This window comes from Lineus longissimus, chromosome 16 (assembly GCF_910592395.1).
Source record: "Lineus longissimus chromosome 16, tnLinLong1.2, whole genome shotgun sequence".
Lineage (NCBI taxonomy): Eukaryota > Metazoa > Nemertea > Pilidiophora > Heteronemertea > Lineidae > Lineus > Lineus longissimus.
Genome location: NC_088323.1, coordinates 15381248 through 15407833, shown reverse-complemented (window position 1 = coordinate 15407833; position 26586 = coordinate 15381248). Strand labels below are relative to the sequence as shown.

At 43.4% G+C, this 26586-nt stretch overlaps 1 protein-coding gene and 1 long non-coding RNA gene across 2 annotated transcripts; one reads left to right on the top strand and one right to left on the bottom strand.

Annotated features, from left to right (window-relative positions):
• Positions 1-3509: 3509 nt before the first annotated feature.
• On the top strand, positions 3510-25870 carry LOC135500443 (uncharacterized). Its single transcript, XM_064791922.1, has 6 exons — positions 3510-3564; positions 11680-11748; positions 12349-12496; positions 14529-14671; positions 16126-16270; positions 24762-25870. The coding sequence occupies exons 2-6, from the start codon at positions 11688-11690 to the stop codon at positions 25063-25065; spliced, it is 801 nt and encodes a 266-aa protein (XP_064647992.1). The 5' UTR covers positions 3510-3564; positions 11680-11687; the 3' UTR covers positions 25066-25870.
• On the bottom strand, positions 19402-21743 carry LOC135500744 (uncharacterized). The gene is made up of 3 exons (XR_010449514.1): positions 21606-21743; positions 20329-20425; positions 19402-19838 (listed from the first exon to the last, which is right to left on the bottom strand). It is a non-coding gene; the product is annotated as an uncharacterized LOC135500744 (long non-coding RNA).
• Positions 25871-26586: the final 716 nt, after the last annotated feature.

Sequence of the window (26586 nt, the reverse complement as noted above, 5' to 3'; positions counted from 1 at the left end):
GTTCCTTACATTTGCCGCCTGATCCAACGAGCAGTTTTCTACTTTACTTATTTGACAGTTTACAGTTTTCCAACATTGCCTGATCCAAAAGTTTCTTTTCCATTTTTTTAGTTTTCTTGCCTTCTACGTTACTTATTTGCCAATCTACAGTTCCCTAACATTTGCCTTATCCAAAGTAACTTCCTATACTTTACCAAATTGTTCGAATAGTTGCCCTCTTCAACATTATTGCAAATCAATATCTCGCTATCGGTGTAGAAGTAGGAAATGTCCCCTGGTGAAAGTGTCCGGTCCTTTTGTACAACGGATCATGGTACATGTATATGGTTCTGTAAGGCTGGGGGCACTCAGCGTCCTCGTCCTGTTGCCAAGAAACAGTGTGCCGGTAGGGTTGTTTACACGGGACAAAGTCCGGATCGGTCTTGATCGTGAAATTAGTCTGCCTTGTAAACCGGCCCGAGTCTGGTGAGGTTCGATGTTTCGTCAATAGGAGACTTTTTACGTCATTCATGACGTCGTGAGCGATGTAAACTGATTTGGTCTCGTCTGGTCGGGTATGGTTTGGTCCCGTGTAAATAAAAACGGCCCTTTTGTTGGCATTTTTGACAACAGGCAACGCGATATCCGTATCTCATTCTCGTCCTCCGATCTAAATCTAAACCTCTCTACTGCTAACAGTATTATCGTCTTTTTAAACAGGTGGCTGGACTGAGACACATATACATGTATACTCAATCTATCACATTTATCACCATATCTACATGTATATCAATAAGACATCTGGAGCAAACGTACGTCACAAACTAGACGCAAAGTACTCCCGTAAATATCATATTTATTTTTGTATAAATAACCTGTATGTTTACATAATGTCTTCTTGAGCAATATCCTCAGTGCACTCACCGCCTACATATTATTACACTCCGGGTGCAGTGGACCGGCCTCGCCCCTCTCTTATACGGAGATCAAATTTGGATGACGCAATGGACTACCCCGGGAGTCAACTACATGTAGGCCTACAGTACATGTACATGCAGGGTGGACTTTCATGCTAAGATACCGACTGGCCTCACAATTAAAAGATATTTTGCTTCAATTGCCCTCTAGCTTGGGACGGTCTCCTGCTGGGGACAGTGGCTTCACTGCTTGAGTCATTCGTTCATTTGCCCTCCAGCTTGGGACAGTCTCCTGCTGGGGACAGTGGCGTCACTGCTGGGGACATTTGCTTCATTTGGCCCCGAGCTTGGGGCAGTCTCCCACTGGGGAGAGTGGCTTCACTGCTGGAGACATTTGCTTCATCTTTACCCTCCAGCTTGGGACGTCTCCTGCTGGGGACAGTGGCTTCACTGCTGGGGACATTTGCTTCATTTGCCTTCCAGCTTGGGAAAGTCTCCTGCTGGGGACAGTGGTATGGCTTCACTGCTGGGGACATTTGCTTCCTTTGCCGGCCCTCCAGCTTGGGGCAGTCTCCTGCTGGGGACAGTGGCTTCACTGCTGGAGACATTAGCTTCATTTGGCCCCGAGCTTGGGACAGTCTCCTTCTGGGGACAGTGGCTTCACTGCTGGGGACGTTTGCTTCCTTTGCCCTCCAGCTTGGGACAGTCTCCTTCTGGGGACAGTGGCTTCACTGCTGGGGACGTTTGCTTCATTTGCCCTCCAGCTTGGGACAGTCTCCTGATGGGGACAGTGGCTTCACTGCTGGGGACATTCGTTCACTGCATGCACAAAACCAGAGCATCCCATGCAGCAATAGTAAGAAATTCAAACGACCGAAAGACCCTTCTGAATACGGCCTGAAACATGATAGACCTCCAATGCTTCGATGCGCTTGATTTCACAAACCAGCAAGCCGTGGGACGTTCGCAGAGAATTCTGGAAGGAAAAAAATAAAGAGGTCCTCTCATCGGGACTCGAACTCGAGACCTCTGCTTTTATTATTGCCAACACTCTTATCCTCAAGGCCAGTGGGCTGCTTGAAATCACTATCGTTTTATACGCCTTTATAGAATGTGCAAACAATTGTGTGTAATCTGTTCAACATCTTTGAGTGGCTTCCAGTGGGCAACTGCAGGAAGAAAGTCATTTTTCTTTGGTGTGCGTGATTATGTATGCGGAGTCTGAGTTTTCTCTTAGCAATGTTCACCTTTGTCTTGGTATCTTCTTCTATTACGTGTACTTGAGAAAATTTCTGGTTCATCTCTCAAAATAAAGCATAATCGCCATTCATATAAGATATATTTCCTGGCAGCAGTTCACAAGAAAGCCCCCCTAGCTCAGACGGTTAGAGCCTTCGTATTCTGAGCCCGAGTTCCCGGGTTCGAATCCCTGGAGAAGATTTTGATTTTTATTCTTCCATAATTCTCCGAGACTGTTCGCATCGTCCTGTGGCTTGCTGGTTTGTGAAATCAAGCGCATCGAAGCATCGGAGGTCTATCATGTTTCAGGAAGTATTCAGAAGGGTCTTTCGGTCGTTTGAATTTCTTACTATTGCCACATGGGGTGCTCTGGTTTTGTGCATGCAGTTCAGCTTTAACCCACTAGTCTGGGCCAGTTCCCTACTGCATTGTTTAGTATCTGGTATGAAAAAAGTTACTATTGAGATTTATAAAACGTCTGCTCTTGTCACATCTACTAAATATTTTTGCGTGCTAATTGCTAATGAAGTTCGCAACCCATGTTTGATCTCAGCAGACGTTCGACTGCCCACGTGATGAATGTTTGTGTGACGTCATCACGCAACCACCTGCTACAGTACTGGCTTTGTTCGAATTGACGTCTGCTTGCATCAATGTCCATAAATTTATGCATCTAAGGTGATGATAATTTTGCAGAAAAATAAACATTTTGACACCTCTTATGATCTCATGGCTATTTTAAGTAAATCTGAGCTATTTATGTATGTGTTCTGACTTGCTCTGAATCGCTACACTCCGTAGCCGCTGCGAATAAAATGGTATTGGCCTATGTGCACACCTAATGTTAGACTCCCGAGGCACGCCATTTTTCCTTCTTACTTTCTCCACTGCGCCGGAGTGTTACCTGATACATTATCAGAAACAAAATCTTCCAATTTACAAATGACTCGGTGACTCTGACAATTCACTCTCTCAATACCAGTCTCAATATTTTCCCGCATCTCATTTTTCGTTCGGCATGTTTCTCAAAAAAGGATATCATAACACTCATGAGGTAGTACATATGCCATGCTAACAATGGGGTGGGACGAGGTCAATCCACAGCGTCTGGGGTGTAGGCCTATAGAAGACCACCATTCTGCATTTCGGTTGTTTTAATGGCAGGTTTGGCAAGAACAGAAAGCTTACATCTGATTGGTTGTTACAAAGGAGACACCCATGGCGTATTTGAAGTTTATATTTGAGGCGGTGAAATTGGTCGCCTTGCTATCGTATCAGCTCACCTAGGTAAGGCGAGAGTAGCTTGTGACTGAGTCAGGTGGGTCTTTGATCTCGTTTTCGCGCGATTCAACGAGATCATAACAAACTTAGCAGACGATCACAGCAAAGGTGCAGGCGTGTTGTGATATCGCTGAAGGAAAGAAGCCAGGTAAGCTTTGAATACACACTTTTTATTTAAGTTGAAACGTGGAGAGATGTTCTCAATGAAATTCACAGGTTTTTTTGGCACCTGATGTATTTTACTCTATCGTTATCAGGTGCTCACGATAGCATGAGAAATGGCGTCAAGATAGCATAAAGATCTTTTACTCGTTGATCATGACGCCTGACTAAAAGTTTCTTTTCGTCTTAAAAAGATAGACCAAGGCTGATTTATCAAAACAACTTCATTAACTTGGCTGTCGTCAGGAAGCTGAAGTCTCAAAATGTTGATCCACTAAACATGTTTGCTGATGCAAAACTGCTGCTTGAAACATAGTTGTCAGGAGTAGGTGTATATGAATCTGCCTGTTGACACCCCCATTTCTTCCGAAAACCTTGCAAACGTGCCCGTTTCCATGGTAACCACTCTCAAAAAGGTATATTTTTGTCAATGTTAATTTCGAACAACTCATAGGAAATATCAACTTGGTTTTAATGTCTATTCCTATTATATATTAGGTCGCCTTTCTCCCAGTCACCTCTTAAAGGTCAAGGTTGGGTCAAAAGGTCAAGGTCAACCTGAAATTTAGTCTTTTTTAGCTGAAATTAAGCAGTGTCATCAAAATGGTAATGGGCCAGGCGCCTATATCATAAAGCATAATATAGTTCCATTAGTGTTAATGGCATCTTGATGACGGTCACTTTAAGAGCAGGGTATATCAAGAAGGTACCTTTAGAGTATCTAGGTTAATGGTAACATTAAGCAGCGTTTCAGGTAGTGCTTTTATCTTGTCTTTTACTAAAAGGGCAGCCTTAGATCTAATGGAAGGTTGGGGTTCCTTTCGCCGACCCAAATACTGGATTTTCGATGCGAGGGTCAGCATCTGAAACGTGGAGACTATCGCGGACACCTGAGAAACGGTTTACATAATATTATAATAGCAGTTGTACGGCTAAAAGACGTAAAAAGCGGCCATTTGAGTGTATGTTTGTGTGGGGTCAGTCGGGGCAGGCAAAGTGTGTTTGTATTTGGTTAATAATAACTCAGTGCTTGCATGTCTATTCTAAAAAGGATCGATAGCCGTCTGTGCCTTGCTGTCCTTAATCTCAGACAGGACTCAAAGCAGGAGGTCGTTTTGATACAGAGTTCACCACTCAGTATCAAAATGTCTGTCACCAAATTTCTGTCGCACTGAGATTTTTCATCTATCCGTTGAATCGGTTAAAACTAACTGAGGGTAGTAATTTCACGTCAAAATATCGTAGTAGACGGGTACATGTTTAGTATCAATACGCTTACTACTTGCCTACAGCCATAGCGCCATTGTAGTCTTAACCACTCTATTTTATATCGAGGAATCATTCCATCAAGCTGTAGCATTTCACCAACAATAGTTCATTCATTTTCATACATCCAGATCCGCTAATTACGGTACAAGCACAAAATCCCAACCCGCGTTTGAACAGATTTTATGCATTCTCATAATGGTACCCCTTAGATTCGAAGGGCTGCTAAAGTTAATGGAATGACAACACGATAAAAACGCTACATGAAAGTATTTAGTGACGTGGCATTACCATGGACTTAAATTCTTCCATTAAAGTACCATGATGGAGCCTCATCAAAATCTTTATGGCATGTGCACCTGGGGCCTATACTATAAAGCCTAATATAGTTCCATTAACGCTAATGGCATCTTGATGACGGTCACTTTACGAGCAGGGCATATCAAGAAGGTGCTTTTAAAATATCTAGGTTAATGGTAACATTAAGCAGTGTTTAAGGTAGCGCTCTTTTCCTGTCATTTGTTAATAGGGCGGCCTCAGATCTAATGGACGGTTTGGGTACCTTTAGTCTGCCATTTGTCTGCCGGAGTTCGACGAGAGAGGACATAGAATGTTACGCTTCATTCTAAAAGGCCTTAGTCACAGTATATCATTGTTTCTAATACAAAATACATTACGCCTCGTTTTGATCGGAGCGGTCTTGGTATCGTAACCAATGACCGCCTGGGTAGGTATAAAATTCTGAATTTTAGCAGACGAATTATTTTCACCAAGAAGCAACGACTCAGCCCCACAAAACAATGTCAAGAACACGAGATTTTGAAGTATTCCCCGATATATTGGGATTTGTGAAGTAGGGAGGATACCCGAGGACTCTTTCGAGGTCGTCAGTCAGGATTCAGAAGAGGTCAAAGACGAGGAAATGGTAGAAATCGAGCTAGCAGACTGGGAATTCCCTTGCTGCGTGACGTCATCTTCACAAGCAACAATATGGCGGAGTTCCGGACACCAGGCTGGATCATTCTTTGACGAAAACGGAACATATATACCTTTCAAATCGTATTTAATTTGTTTAATTTTGAAACCTTTTAGAATAGAAATTAATACCTCGCTGTCGGTCATTGGTTATATAATCAAGACCGCTCGGGTAGACCTCAAATTACGTCCAAAACCCTTGGCGAAGCGCCTCGGGTTTTGGACTGCATTTTCGGTCTACCCGAGCGGTCTTGATTATACAACCAATGACCGCCAGCTCGGTATTAATTCCTTGATGGTAACACTCAGTCATCAGTTGGTGACATTGACCACATAATTATCCCAACGGCTGGGAGATGCATTCGTGCGGTGTCTATTGCACTCTCCGCCCGCATTGACGAACATGTATTCTTCGACAACAATTTGCAAAAGGTAAAGACAAAGCTTTTCGAGATAACAGGATTCCCACGAGTGATTGCTGCTGTCGATGGAACGCACTGTAAGATTAAGAAACTGTCCATAACTGAGCACGTTTATGTCAACCGGAAAGGTTTCAACAGCATCAATGTTTTGCAAGATATCCTTGAGGATCACATGATGCCTTCGTACTGCATAGCTCTGCTCTTGGCAAAGTATTTGAACGTAATCCACCGAATGGCTGGTTGTTGGGGAATTCTGGTTATATTTTAAAAAGGTGGTTGCTGACACCTCCTACAACGGAGCCGCTAATTCCAGAGAAGAAAAGTGTACCTTAAGGGGCAGAGAAAAGCTAGGAACGTGATTAAGAGATGCAGGGGGACAATTTCTTCTTCTACACCGGAACCAGTTTAGCAGGCGGCTCAAAGTTTGCTTTCTACCGCCCCGACTTCAACGTTCACGCCTGCGGTTGTGATTGCAGTGGAGGTTTATAAACTTCCACACGGACAGATACTGTTTTTTCGACTACGTAAAGTGTGAGGCTGTTTTAAAACAGATGTTTGATCGGGTGAAGAACCAGGTGCATCCAATTCCTCCCCCGCTCAAATCACCCAGGGACTTTTCTCACTCTCACCTTACAACTATCGACCTACCGCCTATAACAAAGAAAAAATTGATCTAAACGAAAAGTGTGTCATACCCGTATTTAGATTAAAGGAACTGATACCGAACTGGAGGTCTTGGTATTCTGAGCAAACACCGCATGGTGGAGCTAAAATGTAGGTCAAAACGGCGGCGCATCGCCGAGGTGAAATGTCGGCACTATCCGAGCGGTGTATTGTGAGAAACTAATACCGACAGTGAGGTTGAAGCACCCGAAAGTAAACATCGAAGTATGATTTTGACTGCTTCAGCGAACCAAGCGGTTATAATTGCGTATGTAACCGCTGCCGCCGCCAAAACGAGGCACAGTGTGTAGTACCTCCATGATTATACAGTGGTGGAAGGTGTATCAGGTTCCACTGGGGAGTTTTCAGTTCCCGAGAAAACTACCCTCGGCCCGGCGGGTATTTGAGAAAGTGCGACACCTTTATCTCCGGTTGACGATTCTCTATCACAAACTGATTCCAATCCTCGCACTCCGGCAAGTCCTCGCGGTTAGAAAATAGATCCAGTTTGAAGACAATTTTCAAAGTCACATCTCGTCCCCCATACCGATTAAATTGTGTAGTTCGGTAAGATATAATGACACCTGAGCTATAAAACTTAGTCTAGGATGCCAGCCACTCTCGCTGCAGTCGAAACTAAACCGAGGTTGGGGAACTACTTTGTTTTAAATTTAACCTGGTCACGTGATCAAGAAATCTCATGAAGACAGGTGTGGAAAACGTGAAGGCGATTTATTGTTTGTTCTTCACAGTCGCTTCAAGATGTTGGAAGATTGGTAATGGTGCGGTAGGTCTCTTTATCATCATCACACATTTTGTTCATCAATAATTGTTATTAAAGGGGCAATATAGGCGTGATATTTTATAGCAATTGTAACGAAAATGGCCTTGAGGACCATGACCGCCGCTTAAAGGCCTTGGGATGACTTTCAACTCGACAGACTGCCATCCTTTTAAATTAGTTTTAGCTGTGGTTCCCGATAAACCGCATTTTTCTTTTAAGGGGTTAGGCAGGGTTGTTGGGTCTTTGTTTCGGAAGGCGAAAGTCAAGGCGTGCGGCCAATGTGGTCGTGTGTGGTATTTTGGTCATTGGGGTGGTGGTGGGGGAGGGCTTCGGGGAGGGGGGCATTTTTGGACATATCTGCGCAAAAAACCTTTTTATTGTATCGTCTGGCCCAAGCTATCCTCTTCTAAATACGGCCTTTGGTATCGTGTGACGCAGATGGCTAACATTAAACTTGATTCGAGTCCCGAGTGCTTTGATGGCGACTTTCTGGTTTTGCGGGGTTTGGACAACGCGCACGTGAACTCCATGCAGCCATACGCCCAACTGTTAGCCCATTTGGTACAGTGACAGGTGTATTATGAGATCCTGAATAACCTTCACCGACAATGACAAAATATCAAAAGACAATAGCACATCTCAATCACCTAAGACCCCTGCCAGTCAATTATGGAAATATTCGAACGAGATCAGCAGTTGTTCCAGTAACAAATGCATCGGAAAGACATATATATATAGAACGTTCTAACTTTACATCGGACCCCCACTGTGGAAACATAATGTTCATCATCATTATCATATCTATTTCGTCCAAGAACAATATTGTTGGCCGACACGAATGCTTTCAAGCCTGAAGGCGACAGGGTTCATACAAGCCTGGAGGCGATTGGGTTCTTTCAAGCCTGGAGGGGACTGGGTTCATACAAGCCTGGACACAACAGAGTTCATACAAGCCTTGAGGCGACAGGGTTCATTCAAGCCTGGAGGCGATTGGGTTTTTTCAAGCCTGGAGGGGACTGGGTTCATACAAGCCTGGACACAACAGAGTTCATACAAGCCTGGAGGCGACAGGGTTCATTCAAGCCTGGAGGCGATTAGGTTCTTTCAAGCCTGGAGGGGACTGGGTTCATACAAGCCTGGACACAACAGAGTTCATACAAGCCTTGAGGCGACCGTGCTCATACAAGCCTGGAGGAGACCGGGTTCACCCAATGACGTTGTGGTTATCTCAGCTAGAAATACATATTGGGTAATTTGGACTGGAGAATGTACCTATCATCAGACAGCTAATGTTGAACACCATAACCAAATTTGATTCTTCCAAACAATAGCCTTCGACTAACATGCAAAACGTGTATACATGTATGTATGTAAACAGCGGGACATGCCTATATAAGCATGGCGGCGACAGGGTTCAAATTGTAGCACGGCAGGGGACAAAATATGCCTTTATTTATTAAATTTTTAACAGCCCCTGAAGCTCCCGATGCCCGGGAGTGAGATTTACTGAAAACCTACTCTCCCATTAACCCTTGAACTACATCCACGAAGCGCAGCTGCCCATTTGAAATGAGAGAAAGAATAAGTTTACAAATATATTTATCATCTGTTTGTTGTTCTGGATGGCGATCATTGCAACTGTCTATAAAAAAATTTCATCGACGCACAATCTCTATGTGCGTGTTTTTTTTTAGAAACATTCCGGATCACAAACTTAACCGCACAACATCCGAAAAATGCGCGTGGCACCTGAGCCCCGGAGTTACTAAATTAAGCATAGATTCTTTTTATTAGAGATAAGACAGGTATTCCGTGGGTTAAAACGATATTTCGTTACACGCTTCTCATCTGACTTGAATTTGTGCCATTCCTTCATAGGTCGAAATAACAGATAGATAAATATACATGTAGAAAAGACGCAATTAACAAGTCTTTTAAAGTTCACCGTTTTAACTTGATTACAGTCCGGCGGCATGATCTATATATATTCATCGCATCGCTCGTCACCTTTTATTTGACTGCCAAGTGCTTTGAATGCCAGAGACAACGTCAAACTGGGAACCCTATCCAGAGAAACGTATGTAGCATGTGTTCTAAGGTGGCTCTTCTTCCCCTGGCAAAAAACGGCGTCACGAGCAGCGATTTTCTTCACGTTCAGACTACTTGCAATGTGAGGTCACCCCTTGGGAGAAAAGGGGCAAAACTTACTATAGACAGTATCGCCCCTCCGCCATTTTGACGCATGCCGACTTACCGGCGGTGAAAATCAATCTTGAAGTCTCCTCCTTTCAAGAAGGATGGCTAATACCTCACACAACGACAGTAAATCGGCATGTTTTGACAAGGGTAACTGCAATTACCCTTTTCAGGTAATTCAAAGTTACCTGACCAATAACCCGATTTCGAGTCTTCAATAAATCAATGCAACACGGATAGGAATATGTACAGTTTAATAATTTTCATGGTCCATAGTAGACAATCATAAGTGGAAGGGGGGGGCAGTAAAGCGCATTACCAAAGGATACGATAAAAAACAACACTAGGAATAATGAAGAAAACTTGCGCAAGAACATGCGTTTCCACGCACCTTGCACAAGTCTGAGATGACCTGAATGTTTTCTCGATTTCAGAACATCGATCCATTTTTATCAAGCTATACCCTATCATCCGGTATGCATTATGTACATTGTGTACAGCTTAATGTAGAGGTGCATTGCTCAAGTTATGGTGAATAAGAGTTTCCTTATCTTGCGCTAACGTCAATGGTACGCCGGATGTTAGTTTTGTTTTGCAAAGTTCGTAGTTGTAACGACTGTATCGTAACTATGCGAAGTATTGCTCGGTTGTGTGTGGATAAGGTAACAAAATATATTCTAACGGGGCAATAAGCGAAACTTGTTGCCAAGGTCTAACTCTAGACCGGCCCTGCGAATAAGGCATGGTCCTTCGAAGGTACATCCTGACATAATCAGTGATTTTCAATATACTCCGCCTCGCAATATTTTGTATACGAGGTGGGAGTATCAAAAACCTGTATCGCAGGATGTCGCAAGGAACGGATGCCTGGCGGATTCTCTAATGGGACTGGTTGGTGTCGTCTTTCGCAATAACAGTGCACTCACAAAGGATAGGATGAGGAACTAAAGCGCCGCGCAAACGAGCGATTTAAATCGCTTCGACCTGCGATTATGATCACTGCTATGTGCGACAGAAAGGTCTCTTGTTTGCGAGTAAAACCAGTCGTGATCACTTGGTTCGATAATGATTGCAGGTCGCTACGATCACCGATCCTTTTCATCGGCAGCTGCGATGACCACCGCAAATGAGTGATTTTTGTCGCATTCATCGTGATCGCAGGTCACACGTTTGCGTCCGATGACCAGTGCCGGGAATTCTGCATGGACAAAAATCATCTCGTGCGGTCATGTCCTTGGTCCTACTTGTGGTTAGAACCGAAGAGTATCGAAACAAGTTCGAGGTCCATTTCAAGCATGCCGATCCACCGTCGTTGTGCGTATATGAAGAGACGTTAGGACTGATATTCACCGCCGATAAGTAGGCATGATTTTAAGTTCAACAATAGCATTCCGCGAAGATGACGTCACTGCAGCTGCTGCCCTCTATTTCCCCATCGCTGAATTACAGGCAATGTCGGACAAACATGCGGTTTCGTAATGGATTTAGGCTTTCTAACTAGGGCAGTTAGATTCAATCTGGCACATGTCCGAGTGTTGGAAATACTACATAATTGTTCTGAATATTTCTCTCTCTGACTCTATGGTATCATTCATGCTAAAAACAATGCAGGGTCAAAGATAATTGACTTTGAAATAAGCTCAAATGCGTAGAAATAAGTGTCGATGTCCGATTGTCACGTGACTAAAACGTCATCAATATCTTATGCAAATGACCTTGTGAGCTATAAATAGTAACTTCGCGGGATGCTATTGAGGTAATGGGTGAAAGAAATCTTGACTTCCTTTCTTCGCAGGCTGCTCCATGGCCAACCAACCCGTATGCGATCGATGGTATATCGTCACTGCCGCAGTTTTTATATCAGGTAAGTTTACTCCGATACGTAAATGAAGTGCAAGCCCTGCGGCGCCAGGTTCATCAACATTTGTGGAGCATGGGTGGAATTTGTCTTCAGAAACAGTCAGTTTGATACGGACAACCGACAATATAACGGGTTTGTCACAACTTGCTTTCGGTCTCGTGCGGACGGTCACAGTACTGGGGTCACGGTTTTAAATGTCACCCTGTAAAGTGAGTCCTACCCTATTGTATGTGACGGATTAAGATATGGTCTATAGAGACCAAGGGGGGTTAATACCTCAGATATTGAAAGTGCATATCAAATCCATTATCCCCGAACACTTTACGGACAGATTTTCCGACACCGCTGGTCGCTACGGCAGGGCGTCATCATAGGAAAAACAAGGACTATGGAATGCAGAAACAGTGTACCCTGTCTCACATTCTCCAAAGAAGACATCATATTTTAGCATGGGATCGCCTCACCACATTATTATTAAAAAGGCCACTGCGCCGGAGTATGCAATTGCATGTCTCACTGCCTTCATGGCGTATGAAGGGACGGGACAGACCGATTCGCCCGTTACTGATAATAATAGCCATTTTTATTTCTTCTCCCTTTCAGTTTGTAGTTTCGTGGGCGTGGTCTCCAACTGCCCGACCGAGTCGGACGCCAAAAGATGCCTGGGTGACGTCGGCATGAGCCTTAATGACCTTCGGATGAGGCGTCTATTTGGCAGCAACAATTCCTCAGTAATAGAACCTATTTGCAGGTACGTTAGCAGTAGATTTGATCCCTTAGTACTATTGGCGCATGACAATAAGTGATTATGTGATCAAGCACATGGTCACATTGCGTCATAAGCGAAGCTGGTGATTTTTGATAGTCGATCAGTTCTGCGTTGCCAGTGACTATGATAAGAAACTGTTTATCTTAGTAACAGCAGAGTCTTTCAAATGAGGTAACAGCGAAAACGAAAACGATCCATACATGTACACGGATCAATGGATAGTTTTTAGCCAACCTCTGGGGAGCTTATACGATATGGTGGCGTCCGTCGTCCGTCGTCATCCGTCGGCGTCCGTCGTCGTCCGTTAGCGTAGCACGTTTCGTCACCGCTAGGGCTAGATGGCTAAAACTTGGAGTGATGGTAGTTCTGGGCAATATGCCCAGACATATTTTTCTTTTTTGCGATATGACCTACTTTCTGGCCTCCAGGCGGCCATCTTGGAAATTGTTTTTTGCCTTTTTGAAGCTAATGGTTGTACGTAGAGTGCTGAAATTTTTATGGTGGGTGTATCTAATGAGGTTAAATGACATATCACCCGGGTTTTTGATTTGACCAACTTTTCAAGGTCACAGAGGTCAAAGTTCACTAAATCACCGATAGGTGGCACCTTTCGTTTCTATTAGAGCTAGAAAGTAGATGTAATAGGATAATGCGATCTACGAATATCTACGATTCTGTGTAGGGAAAGGACCAGAATCAAGGGGGAAAACACAAGTGTTTTCCCATTAAAGTTGCCTTAATCCCAATACAAAAACCGAATAATCTAGCACCCATTATCCTATTACTACAACCTTTACAGACTGTACAGACTAGACTGTAAGAAGTAACATAACTGGAATGCCATAACTGGAATGAGTGAAATTTAATAAATCTTTTTGATCAAAATAATGACTGATAATATGAGTGATAGAAACCAAAAGGTACACTGTCCTTCTCGTGATAAATACGTCTCATACAGCAATATGGCAGCCCACAGGAAGACTAAGGGGCATTTAGATAAACAGATGAGTAAGTTAGGGGTACAAGTACAACCTCCTCTTCCACTACTAATCCCTAAAGGTGTAGATAAGAAGCTTGCCTTTGAGACCTGGGAGCTTGATGGCATAAAGAAAGTGGAAGGAATTGAAGTAGTAAAGGAGTTTGGCAAACCTGTGGTTACTGTTAGAGTTAATATTGACAGAGAAGCTAAACAGGTGTATGAATACAGAGAGAAGTTAGAGGGGTCATTCTTCAACTCAATGATTATCACCACAAAATAAGCATATCAGTGTTCGCTCAGTTCGGCCGCAGAGCAGAGCTTGAATCGGCAAGGTCACACACCTAATTCAGTCTCCAATGGAAAGCATAATTTTAAGGAATCGGGCAATCTATGCAGTAACCAACCAGCTTAACTATATTAATACACAGATTGAAGAGAGGTTGTTTCAAGGGTCTCGCTTGTCTCTTAACACAATAGAGTCCTGTGACTTGGCAATATGTTCTTACAAGAGGTGCAAAGGTGGTCATTACATTAGATTGCCATTTTTTAATACCCGCCGTTGTTTATGCTAACAGCAGATGACGCAATCAAGAAAATCTGGAATTAGTGCATTATTGACTCCGCACGTACACCACCTGAAAATGGACCACCAATCTTGGTTCGCGAACCAATGCCGCACCATCGAAAATCCACCAAGCGCTTACACCAGCGCTGCAGCTAGTTATAAAATCCGGCTACAGATGGCGCGCAAACAATAAATTCGAAAACGCCGCCTGGAGCCGAACCATCTAACTAGCTAATTGCCGATCCATTTGCGCGTACACCACGACAAAGCCGAGCTTTTAACAAGCCGGGCGAATTTGGACCATCAAGCTTGGTGGGACAAATTCGCCCGGCAATTTGTATCGGCAATGGATTGCCGAACCAATTTGTCGCGGCAATGTGGTGGTGTACGTGCAATTGGTCCACCAATATTTCGTGGTGTAAGCGCAGCTTTATTAGCGTATCTAACATCTCTTGTTGTTGTTTCTTCAGCTCGGCCAACATTCCCGGTGCCATGGAGTGCATGAAGGTGGCGATCCGTTACTGCCGTCAAGAAGTGGAGTCACCGCATCTCAGACTCATTCACCTAGAGGGATATAAAAAGGCCATGATTTACACCTGTCACAATATAGACAGTAAGTGGCCATGCACGTTGCCCCTTATATCAGCAAATTCAAATTTTCAAATTCAAATTATTTATTTGCACAACTATCACAAGTACAGACAGTATGGCATATATATGCATGAATATTACACAATAAAAGACATTACATTAAAACATATCATAAGTCATATTGGTAAAACTATATTGTCATTGCTCCTGAAGAGCTGCTTGCCTTTCGTAAAAAGCCCTGGAGATAAAAATAGCAGTCTTGATGATGATGTCGTGATCAGTGTTGCTCAATGTGGAAATAAAATCCGAATTGGAGAACAAGTGACTATCTTTACAAAAAGCAATATTCTTAAAATACTCATCTCTTAGTTTTTGAATAGAAGGACATCTAGCAAAAAAATGAAATTCGTCTTCTACTTCGTCACACCCAAATGGACACAGACGCTTTTCCAACTGAGTACCAAAATGTCTACCTTTTTTCGATGAGTAGGTTGTGATTGCTAAGGCGAAACTTAGCCATTTTGGAAAAGACCCCACGATTTTTTAATGCATCGAGGTAGGGCTCAAATTGATACTCTGTTTTAAAAGTTCTGTATGTCCTGCAAACCTCGTCTCTGGGACAGAACTAGCTGGAGGGACGAGGTTACCAGGTCCAGTCAACTCCCAAGCTACTTTAATCTCCTGAGGCTGTTCATTTGTCATCCTGGGTGTAATTCTTTCATAGGGAATGGACGAGGCCAGTCCACTGCGTCCGGAGTGTAAAGCCACTCCGTGAATTAAAAGATCCTTGCGAACGAATCTTTCCAGTCAGTGTCCTTATAACGATCTTCTTGGTTGATTCTAATTCTTTAGCTCCTCATCATGATGCATCATCCTGTAACAGTCGCAGGCCTGCTAATTCGTCTCGAAGATATCAATGAGCATTGGGCAACTGCCTGTAGTACTCTGCTTCTGGGCATTTCATGAAAAAGACAGCATCTTGACCACCAAGTTTTTTGCATCTTATCAAGACTTAAATGGGAAGACAGTAACATGACTCACTGGCCGAATGACTGGTGAATCGGTGTAGATTATGGTATATATTTCAATCAGTTATGAATCAGTCACTGGAAAAACTAACTTACATGGAACGTTGGTTTTAGAGAGTGTCCAAGGAAGCCATCTACTAGAGACTGGAGTCCCTTCCCTCCACCGCCACGGAGGACTACTTTTCAACCTATCACATGCCTGGGACAGAACCGTCAAGAACATCCCTCCAGTCTTATCACGAGATTCTACGAGAATTCCGTCGAACAGTGCAGTTTGACCTGATGATGCCAGTGTGGAAACTGGCGAAACGTAGGATTTGCCCTTGTGAGTTGGTTTTTCCAGTGACTGATTCATAACTTATTGAAATACGTACGATGCCTCGATAGATGAAAGTACATTGTATTCACAAGATTATGGTATATGGCAATCTGCTTTTCTCTTCCACAGTTTACAGGGAGAAAGTCGAGCCTTGTATTCTCGACCCCAGGAGTGGAATAGAGAGAGTGAAGTGTTGGAAGACGCAAGCGAAACAAGCCAAGGCCCACCTAGAACTCAACAAGGCCACGTCGGACTCCAGGGCCATACTTTGCACGTAGGTGTTTTCTCGAATTCTCAGCCATCTAAGACACATCCGTCTTGCGTCTGGACAGGTTGTGATATTTGCTGTTTATTGGTAAACACTCATTTCACTTGCCATTTTGCACTATGAGGCTATGGCTATTACTCACGGATGGCACCCCATCCTTTGTGCCGGACATCAGGCGACAGCGCAACCTCTTCACTTCCTCCTGTCGTTCGCTGCTTTAGGCTTGGGTAGCTCATCCCCAGCATGCCGCATCTCGCTCAGCTCAACTGCCATCGTCCTCCACCATGTGGCCTTTGGTTGGCCGCCATTAAGCTATGTTACTGTCCTCGAATTCAAATCATAATCAAGGCAGGGTCTATTCTACAGACCAAAGACTTTACAGACCTCGTTTTTTGGCTCTCACTTTTTTATTAGTGGAGATTTTCATGAAATCTAAAGTGATGTTAGACCAGAACGGTTTCCGCATATGCTCAGGAAGAGATTTTTGAAAAAAAATTAAATTTTAGTGCCTTGATTTTGAAGAAATAAAAGTCTGTAATTCTCAGAATTCTAAATAAGAAAAAACAGACCAACTTCAAAGGCAGATTAAGATATTTTAAAAACATTTTTTAAATAAAAGATTAAGTTTATTATGTGAATGGTGATACAAAGATTATGAATATGTCAACAAACAATCGATAATTTTAATAGTTAAAGAAATATCACAAATTTTCTGAACACCTCTCAAAACGTCAACAGCAAAAAACATGGCCGCTGGAAGGGAATTTTTGTGAAGTTTATTAATTCATCCAAATTAAAGGTTGTCATTCGGTAAAAGTAGCCTAAAATGGACTTTGAAAGCAAGCAAAATTTCGCAAAAATTTCAGACAGAGTACGCCTAGTAAAGGGTTATGGACTTGGTACACTATGTAGCAACACTGCCATGGTGCGCTATGAAGGGGGAGGGCACATCCAGAAGACATGGGGCACCATGTAGAACCTGACAGAATTGGGGACAAGGCGCACCAAGTAGCGAAAAGGAACATCCATTAGAGGGAAGGGCCAGGCCGGTCTACTGTCTCATTGGCAAAAGTCATTTCTGAAGAACGTGGTTCTCCTCAGCAGATAAACAACATAGAGCCACGGTAAATCCATATGTGTCATATCTTTACAAGTCTTCGTAACTGTCAGGTACCGCCATCTAAGCTAAGAAATTGGAACTAGGCATTTGCGTAAAATTTAAAATATCGCCCGTTTTTAGGGCGGGGGACGATTTACAGCTGGAACCCCTGAACCAGCTCCCGCAGATCCGTCATTCATCAAGTCAAAGCAAGAACCTGGTTTAATCATGCGGTTTATCTTAACTATACCTATCAAGTTGTTTATATACCCGTCAGTTTCTTGCAGCATTGCTCCCATGGGTACGTCTTGTATACGTTCCATGTAGTACTGCTGGTCCACGGCAGGAGAGCGTGGGAGGAAAGATTGTCGTTTGAATTGACCAGAACCTGGCTACACTGCCGTCTTGCCCACACGATGTGAGAGCCGGTGTGACTGCCATCAAGTCAGGCTCGACCCTGGCTGCGGACCTGGCTGCTCATTTGTCAGGGCGACACGGCGACAGAGAGGAGACTGCCAATGACAGAATATTATATATACATGTACCAGTTAACCCTCTTGCATTCAGTCAAGACATGTTGCATGTATGCGCGTTGATCGTTCTGGTGCGTTATTCCGTCCCATAGCAGGCAGTTGAAAGACACCAGTCTTTGCCCAATACACTGTCTATTGTCTTTCAACAATGACCCCTCGCACCTCGGCCTCAATCTCCATGGTCTATTATCTTATATCAAAAGGTCATCAGGGCAAATCTTGTTAACATCTACCACTACGAAACATATGGTCTTTCGAGGACAAATCACAACCAGAATGAAGAGACAAGTTCACTCTAACTTGGGCGACTGAGGCATAAAAAAGTTGGTTCTATGGTGGACCTGTACTCGGGATATTCATGAGGACACCTTTAACGCCACTTTTACCGATAGGGGGACATGGACCGCTTCACCGCTGTATAATCTCCAGTGTTTTCATAACTGAAGCCCCACATTTCAAACAAGGAGTTGTCGCCAATCCTTTTGAGGTCTGTTTGAATATTCTCTGTAACCGATCGTCACTGACACAACTCAGTCAATATTTGAAATCAATATCAACATCATGTAAAGCTTGAGGTTGATTGCTCTGCTTGTTGACACACACTGAAACACTTTGAGATTATTTGATAGGTAAAAAGAAAAGACTTAAGTGGATCTCAACCTTCTCAACCGCAGAGAACGCCATTTTGCTTCCAGGAAAATAATTTCACCAATTTATTTCTGGTCGCAGTATTGATGAATATGAATATTAATTAGTTTGAAAGATATTTGAATGTAATCAAACTTGTCACGTGTCATTTAATCAAGGATGAACTTGACACCTGCACAAGAGCGACTACGTGCGATTCACGTCGATCTCACTTTTGACTTCTCTCGGCGCGTTATGTTTTGAAGCTGAAGCCAATCAACGAACAGGCTCGTGACACGTGACACGTCAGGCTGCCGCCCACCCACTCGAACAGCGCATTTCTGGGTCTGCCTCGTGATTGGCCAAAAGTGGCTACACACTGTGGCCACCTATTCGGGGCGTTCATTATACGTAAGGACAACGTACATCACAGATTTTCATCACTTTTCAAACACGAAATTTATTGAAATTTATTCAAGTATTGGATTTAATCTGCTACGCTGAGTGCATAATAAAGATCAAGTTTGTGTAGTTTATGAATGGGACAGACAACTCATATGACATGTTAGGCTGCCTTGAACTGATCAGTTTATTCCAAAGTGAAGATCGTGCCAAGACAAAGTCCCAGCAGTGGGCGATAATGCGCCACCTTGTACGATGATATTAGACATGAGAAACACGACATCGTGACAATGTGAATCGTATGTGAACCCGACCGTAAATGTCGCAATGGTCGACGAGGATGTTCAATCTCAAATGAAAATTGTCTCCATTGTCAAATGTTGTCATGGATCATGAACGGGGCCTTATGATAAAATGTATAAACAACAACCTATTTGTGAAACTTTTCATTCTTTATATGATATGTTCAGGTCAAATTCATATGTTCATCTTACTGACACAATGGTGTCTTGATCTGTCGAAATACAAACATTATTGAGAGATGTTCTACAAAAGATTGTTCAGCAGGCTCAAACTCCGGTGACAGCAGGCTCTCGTACCGGTGTAGCATTTTTGAATGTTCATCTGGAAAAAGTGTCCTTCCTAATTCATTGTTGTCAGGCTAAGGTATGGGTCTACTGAGACTCTTGACCTTCAAGCGCAAATCAATCATTCTTTCCCGGAACACTCTATCCTAGGGCATTTAAAACTGTTACACTTATTCATCCTGATATATGAGTGCCCTTGATCCACAGTTAACTTTCGTCTCCATGGCGGCCTCGTCCCGTGGGTTGGAGAAGTAGGACAGGGGACTTGTTACATCGATGGAATGATGCCGCGAGTCAGTCGCGGGGAATGCAATTGGTCATTCTATCTGAAGACAAAGTTAAATATATAAGTTTTTGTTTTGCAGGGGGGGGGGGGGTTGCCCAGGAGCACACTGACAGATTAAGGATGATAAAAACTATGGTGCAATCTTCATTTGCCATCTGTTTGCCTTCAAGACCAGCATCCATCTAGTTTGATGCGTGCCTGTGTAATGTTTTTGAGTGTTTCCCCTCATTGTTTGGGAACGCTCAAAAATAGACTGACGAGTATTTCTGTGTATCCCCCCTATTGAAAAGTCGTGGTCTCTCGAGCTGCCTATTGTTTGGAAACACTGAAACATGGGGAACAACCACAGATGTTACACCGGCATGATTGCACATTGGATCAGAGTCCATCATTACGTTACACAGTGCATCATTTGGAAGTTACTTTTGCTTGCATTGGGGTATGCAATTGGATCTCCACTATATTTCTCATTCAAATGAAGTGGGTATCTAAGTATGAAAACTTTGCACGCAATCTCGACGTATTCTTACCGGTGCAAACTTAGCACTGCGTCCTCGTCCTTGTGCAGACTGACACCAACCATTCTGGCTACCACATCTCATAGGCCGGCCTCATGGTACATCACCGCTGAAATGACGAGACAAATAAAGGTTGAGGACAGAGTCAAGATCAATATTTCCTTTCAATAATCTGAAAAAGGCTAATCCTCCGGTTAGACAATCACAATGTGAATTTTGATGTTGAGTACTTGATTCCAGCCAGTAATGCACGGTGCCCGCTGATGGGCTCCCAAAATCTGCAGGACACCAAGTAGCATACTCATGCTAGGTCCTTATGCCCTTAAATCGGAGGAGGCCCTATGACAAACTTTAGACTAGAAGCATCTCCAACCACCTCAGCGTCTTTCCGCAATCAAGTTATTAGTTACCATCGTACGCCTTAGAGGGGGCAGATGGAACTGTTTAAACAAGAAGTCTTTCCAACAGCCACAAGTATCTCTTCAAAAACATCTCAGCAACATGTTCGACCCAAATAATCTGTCAGCTAGCTGACGAGTAGGTTGGGAATTGTGTGTGATCAGTTCTCTCAAAGACACCCAAGACAAGGATTAAAATCTTGTGTTTAACTTTATAGGCTAACAAATGCAAACACTTCCAATGAACCCCCTACAAGAGACGAGTGGCTCTTCGTCTCTCCGACTTTGACACCCTACTACGAACATAGATCAGCCAGCGGTCCTCGGTGTCGCCGCGTGGGATACGCCCAGTGGAATTGCTTGCAAAAGTCAGGGAACCACGATCTGACATCCATAACCAGCGTATTCCCTATTCATGCCAGTTATAGTCGGGTGCTACACCGCAGTCGGGATCGTGGAGCCAAGTGAATAATTGTTTAGATTTGAAATACATTATTCTAAAATGATATGACATACAAGGTACAACGGTCGCAAGACACATCAATCACAAAAATAAACAAGTCCCGCCTTATCAAAAATAACACCGGGAAATTTATATCAGCACTCCGAGACCATCAACATCATCGTAGATTTTGTCTCTGTGACCAAGACTTGGGTCGATAATTTGTGAGGGAAAATGGTAATTGATTAGAGATGGCAATTGATATCGCCAGCGAGCATGTACATGAAATACAACGATGCACATGATCCGTGTAGTAAGCCTTTGTCTCGCTTGCGACTGGAGTTTCTTACTGCGCAGTTCATTCTCTGCCCGACTGCACGACTTTTACTAAAATAAAAACCTATTAAAACCAATCAAGACCAATACGAAGCATAGATACCTCGCCCTACCTTCTGCTGCAGCAGTTTTGACTTGATTACCGAAATATCGAAGGCATTTTATGTTTAAAATCGGAGAAAGTGTTCCGGCGATCTTCTACGCAGTTCACACTCCAACTGACTGGCGTTCAAATCAACCGCGACCGATCATGACCGAAGACAATACATTTCGCGTCATAGCACCATCCGGGCACTATACCCCGCTACAAGGCTTAGCGTTCACTTGAACATTACGTTTCATGAGCTAACGAGAGTCTTTTGTTCTGTCAAAGGATCAATTAACTGGTATTGTCAAAAATGTGGGATTGGCCTAGCATACATACATGTGTATGCGTACTGAGCTGTGGTCACGGAAAGACATTAGGCAGGTTTCGCGAACCAAACGAAGAGGTACAAACGGCGAAGTTTGCGTCATGTAAATGCATTTGATCGACGAATATTTAACATTTCTCCGATTACTTTTCCTACCAAATATAACAGTTCCGTTGGTCGTCGTTCGCCCGGCTAGCGAGACCTGCCGAATGTCATAATAGTACGACATATGATTGTCAAGTTTGATGCTATCAGTGGACTAGACTCATATGCAGTCCATATCGTCATCCTGGTTCTCCTGTGTCTATCGTTGGACAAGACGAGGCTGGCCCATTGCGTCCAGAGTGTATCAGTATAAATGCAGCGATTTTGGTATTAGAATACTAGCATTGTGACAAGGAACTTGAACTACTAGCATTATATTCTGTTTTTTTTATATTTTTTAATGATTCTGTAATTCATTCTTCATTTTGCTACTGCTCTTCAAAGCACCCCGGGCGATTCCTGAGGTTCGAGGACATTGTTTGCTGCGGATCAGAGGAATCGCCTGTAGACGTACTGTGGCAGGACTTTCCTTGTCCAAGCGGCAAGGCTTTGGAATGAGCTCGGTGTTGACATTCAGAATGCTAGGACTGTTACCATTTTCAGGCGTGAATGAGAATGACCGAACAACACCCGAAATTACCACTCATTTTGAAGTTTATGATCAAGCAACAAAATTCGATTGAATTCGTTACGGCATCACGTTACATTGGGCGGTGGCTATGATAGTAAGATGGTGAAAAACACCTAAACTGCTAGAACCAGCTTAATTACGAATCACTTCAAAGGCATGCGATGAGAAAATGGGCAACTTTAAATAGACAATACGACGCTTCGGAACTTCGGTCCAAGATATGACGATGGTACGGTTTGTGCATTACCGTTGAGGTACCGTTCGGTCTGGTTTTGGCAGTCTCCTCTCTGTCGCCGTGTCGCCTGACAAATGAGCAGCCAGGCCCGCAGCCAGGGTCGAGCCTGACTTGATGGCAGTCACATCGGCTCTCACATCGTGTGGGCAAGACGGCAGTGTAGCCAGGTTCTGGTCAATTCAAACGACAATCTTTCCTCCCACGCTCCCCTGCCGTGGACCAGCAGTACTACATGAAACGTATACAAGACGTACCCATGGGAGCAATGCCGCAAGAAACTGACGGGTATATAAACAACTTGATAGGTATAGTATAGTTAAGATAAACCGCATGATTAAACCAGGTTCATACTTGCTTTGACTTGATGAATGACGGATCTGCGGGAGCTGGTTCAGGGGTTCCAGCTGTAAATCGTCCCCCGCCCTAAAAACGGGCGTTATTTTTAATTTTACACAAATGCCTAGTTCCAATTTCTTAGCTTAGATGGCGGTACCTGATAGTGACGAAGACTTGTGAAGATGTGACACTAAATGCATAAGGATTTACCGTGGCTCCATGTTGTTTATATGCTGGGGAGGACCATGTTCTTCAGAAATGACTTTTGCCAATGAGACAGTAGACCGGCCTGGCCCTTCCCTCTGTCTGAAATTTTTGCGAAATTTTGCTTGCTTTCACAGTCCATTTTTGGGCTTCTTTTACCGAATGACAATTTGTAATTTTGATGAATATCGAAAGCGTTAATAATAAGACCGGTATTATATACCCGACCGTCGGATCTACATTGAAGGAAATCGGTCTTGTTGGCCCGACCGTCGGATCTCGAGTGAAGGAAATCGGTCCTGTGTACACGACGGTCGGGTGACCAATACTGAAATTCTTCACTCCAGACCCGACGCCGTCGTGTCTCGAGTGAAGGAATTTGGTTCACCCGGCCGTCCGGCGCAAGTCTGCTGACAAGGTTGCTGTTCGAATTCTGATAATTTTGATTGAAATTGATGAATTTTTGTCCAACCGACAGGCCCACTTGACCTACATCTGCCGCCCTTCCCCTAATTTCCCGCTCACTAACCCTAGTGGCGGCTTCGGGAACGTTGGCCACCAGATGACGTCATCAACTGAGTCGTCGGGTCAATAGCGCAGAAAATCTTCAGTCAAGACACGACGGTCGGGCGAATAATAACTTTCTAAACTTTCACAAAAATTCCCTTCCAGCGGCCATGTTTTTTGTTGTTGACGTTTTGAGAGGTGTTCAGAAAATTCGTGATATTTCTTTAACTCTTAAAATCATCGATTGTTTGTTGACATATTCATAATCTTTGTATTACCCTTCACATAACAAACTTAATTTTTTATTTAAAAAATGTTTTAAAAATATCTTAATTTGCCTTTGAAGTTGGTCTGTTTTTTCTTATTTAGAATTCTGAGAATTACAGACTTATATTTCTTCAAAATTAAGGTACTAAAATTTAATTTTTTTTCCAAAATTTCTTTCTGAGCATATGCGGAAACCGTTTCTGGTCTAATATCACTTTAGACTTCATGAAAATCTCCACTAATAAAAAAGTGAGAGCCAAAAAACGAGGTCTGTAAAGTCTTTGGTCTGTAGAATAGACCCTGCCCATAATCAAGACATTTTGTGAGTGCAGATATCATGGGGTGACTCGCCCACAGTGTGATTCGACATCGCTGAAGACAGGTTGTGACAAGTTCATCGTATTCTCTGGTGCGTGAATCATACTGTCTGAAGGCACTTCCTTCTCAACTGTAATATCACCTTGAACCCTATCACCGCCAGGCTTGTCTAAAATCAAAAAACTCGATTGTCATCTTGACATCCTTCTTTGCCCCCGACACTTTGTCACGAATGAGACCTTTTTGGATTTCGGGGACTTCTCCGTCTCACGAGCTTGACGATATTTTGACATCTTCATCCTTGTAATTCCAGGGACCACCGGCTGATTGAGTACTGCACCGACGTCGCCTACAGAAAAGCCTGCGGGGGACAATCAGCCGACTATCTGCGCCACGTCGCTATCTTGACCGAGCCAAGCAGCTGCGACCGCGCGACTGACCGCGGCTACTGTCCTCCCCCACTGCCCCCACACCCGCTGATCGAAGGAAAGACAACCACGAAGAGGACACCATCCGAGGAGGACGACAAGACGGTTTATGGAGGCAGCTCAGAGGCAAAGATGGACGGGATACGGATGTTTATTATCATACTATTTTTGTTGTTGTCTCTACTGTGAGAAATTTCAGTGAAATGGCTAGGGTCATTGTGACTTTTGTTTCTTTTTCTGATGGATAGGAGTGAGAATTGAAAATTCGTGAAAGGTTGGTTGGTTTTTCTCTTTCCCCGCACGACCACTGCATTAAAAATGACCGGGGAGTGGCACGCTCTTCAGCCAGAAAAGTACAGCTGCGGCGGTTTTTTACCGACGGTTTTTCTGATGCGGTCAGCAAACTTCAACCTCGGTGACGACACACATTGGTCGTTGACATTGACCATGAGGCAGGGCCCTCTTTTTCTGGTACTTGCTATTCCGAAATGATGTTTTGAATAGGTGATTGTGATTTGGTTAGCATGACGACAGAGATCACTTCTACAGGGTGGCCCAGAAATATTTCCCCTCACACAGTGGATACACAATAGAATTCTATTGAGCAAGGGAAAATAACCATTGATAAGTGTAGTTCACTTTAGACTGACGACGCAGGAGTACTGCAAACTCGGCCCTGTCCCGGTCTTCAGTTAGTGCATGAAATACTAAGCGTCCAACTGAAAGACAATGCGCATCTTTAGTTCAAATATACACTTAGGCGCCATGTTTTTTATTGACATTTAAGAATTGCATATTGAGTGATTTAGCAAGTGAAAAATAGTCTTGTCTTGACCTTGTCTTGTGAATTATCCATAAATCATGATATTGAAACCCAACAATGTACATGTAACAAGCTGAGTTTGAATTTTTAAATTCTTAAATCTCGTTCCTGTTGTTGCAAATGATTATCCATATTCGTTTATAAAACGTATAATTGGTGAGTGTGAATAAAGTCCAAGAAATGTTTTATAAAGTAACATACGTTGAATTATTTCATTACAACTAATGTTTGACACGGCAATGCATTAGGGCTGAGATTGGGTACGGACAGTCTTATTTTGAGGGATATGATTGACCTCAGTCAGGTCAACACGTAATTTGTGGTCAGAGACTGTCACCATCAGAGACCATGTTGCCACAACCAGTACGAGAGGACATAACATGCTGGTATAACTAGCTAGAGAGGATAATCCTTTTGTCACAACCAGTTAGAGTGGATGAAACATTTCGTAACAACCAGTCAGGAAAGATAGAACTTGTTGTCACAACCAGTCAGGGAAGATAGAACTTGTTGTCACAACCAGTCAGGGAAGATAGAACTTGTTGTCACAACCAGTCAGGAAAGATAGAACTTGTTGTCACAACCAGTCAGGGAAGATATAACTTGTTGTCACAACCAGTCAGGAAAGATAGAACTTGTTGTCACAACCAGTCAGGAAAGATAGAACTTGTTGTCACAACCAGTCAGGGAAGATAGAACTTGTTGTCACAACCAGTCAGGAAAGATAGAACTTGTTGTCATAACACGGTAGAGATGATATAAGGTCCTTTAGTGGCATATTTTCAGAGTGCGTCTAATAAAGTTCAATGGTTCTATGGGGTTAACTCAGAGTGACTTTTGCAGTCCACACAACGTTTCGCCTTGCGTTCTCAAAGGCGTATCGCTCT

Bases quoted from the DNA above. Each gene is read 5' to 3' on its own strand.
- LOC135500443 (XM_064791922.1), top strand. From the start codon at position 11,688: ATGGCCAACCAACCCGTATGCGATCGATGGTATATCGTCACTGCCGCA. The intron at 12,497-14,528 runs GTACGTTAGCAG...TTGTTTCTTCAG, and splicing joins GTAATAGAACCTATTTGCAG to CTCGGCCAACATTCCCGGTG. The intron at 16,271-24,761 runs GTAGGTGTTTTC...TTGTAATTCCAG, and splicing joins TCCAGGGCCATACTTTGCAC to GGACCACCGGCTGATTGAGT.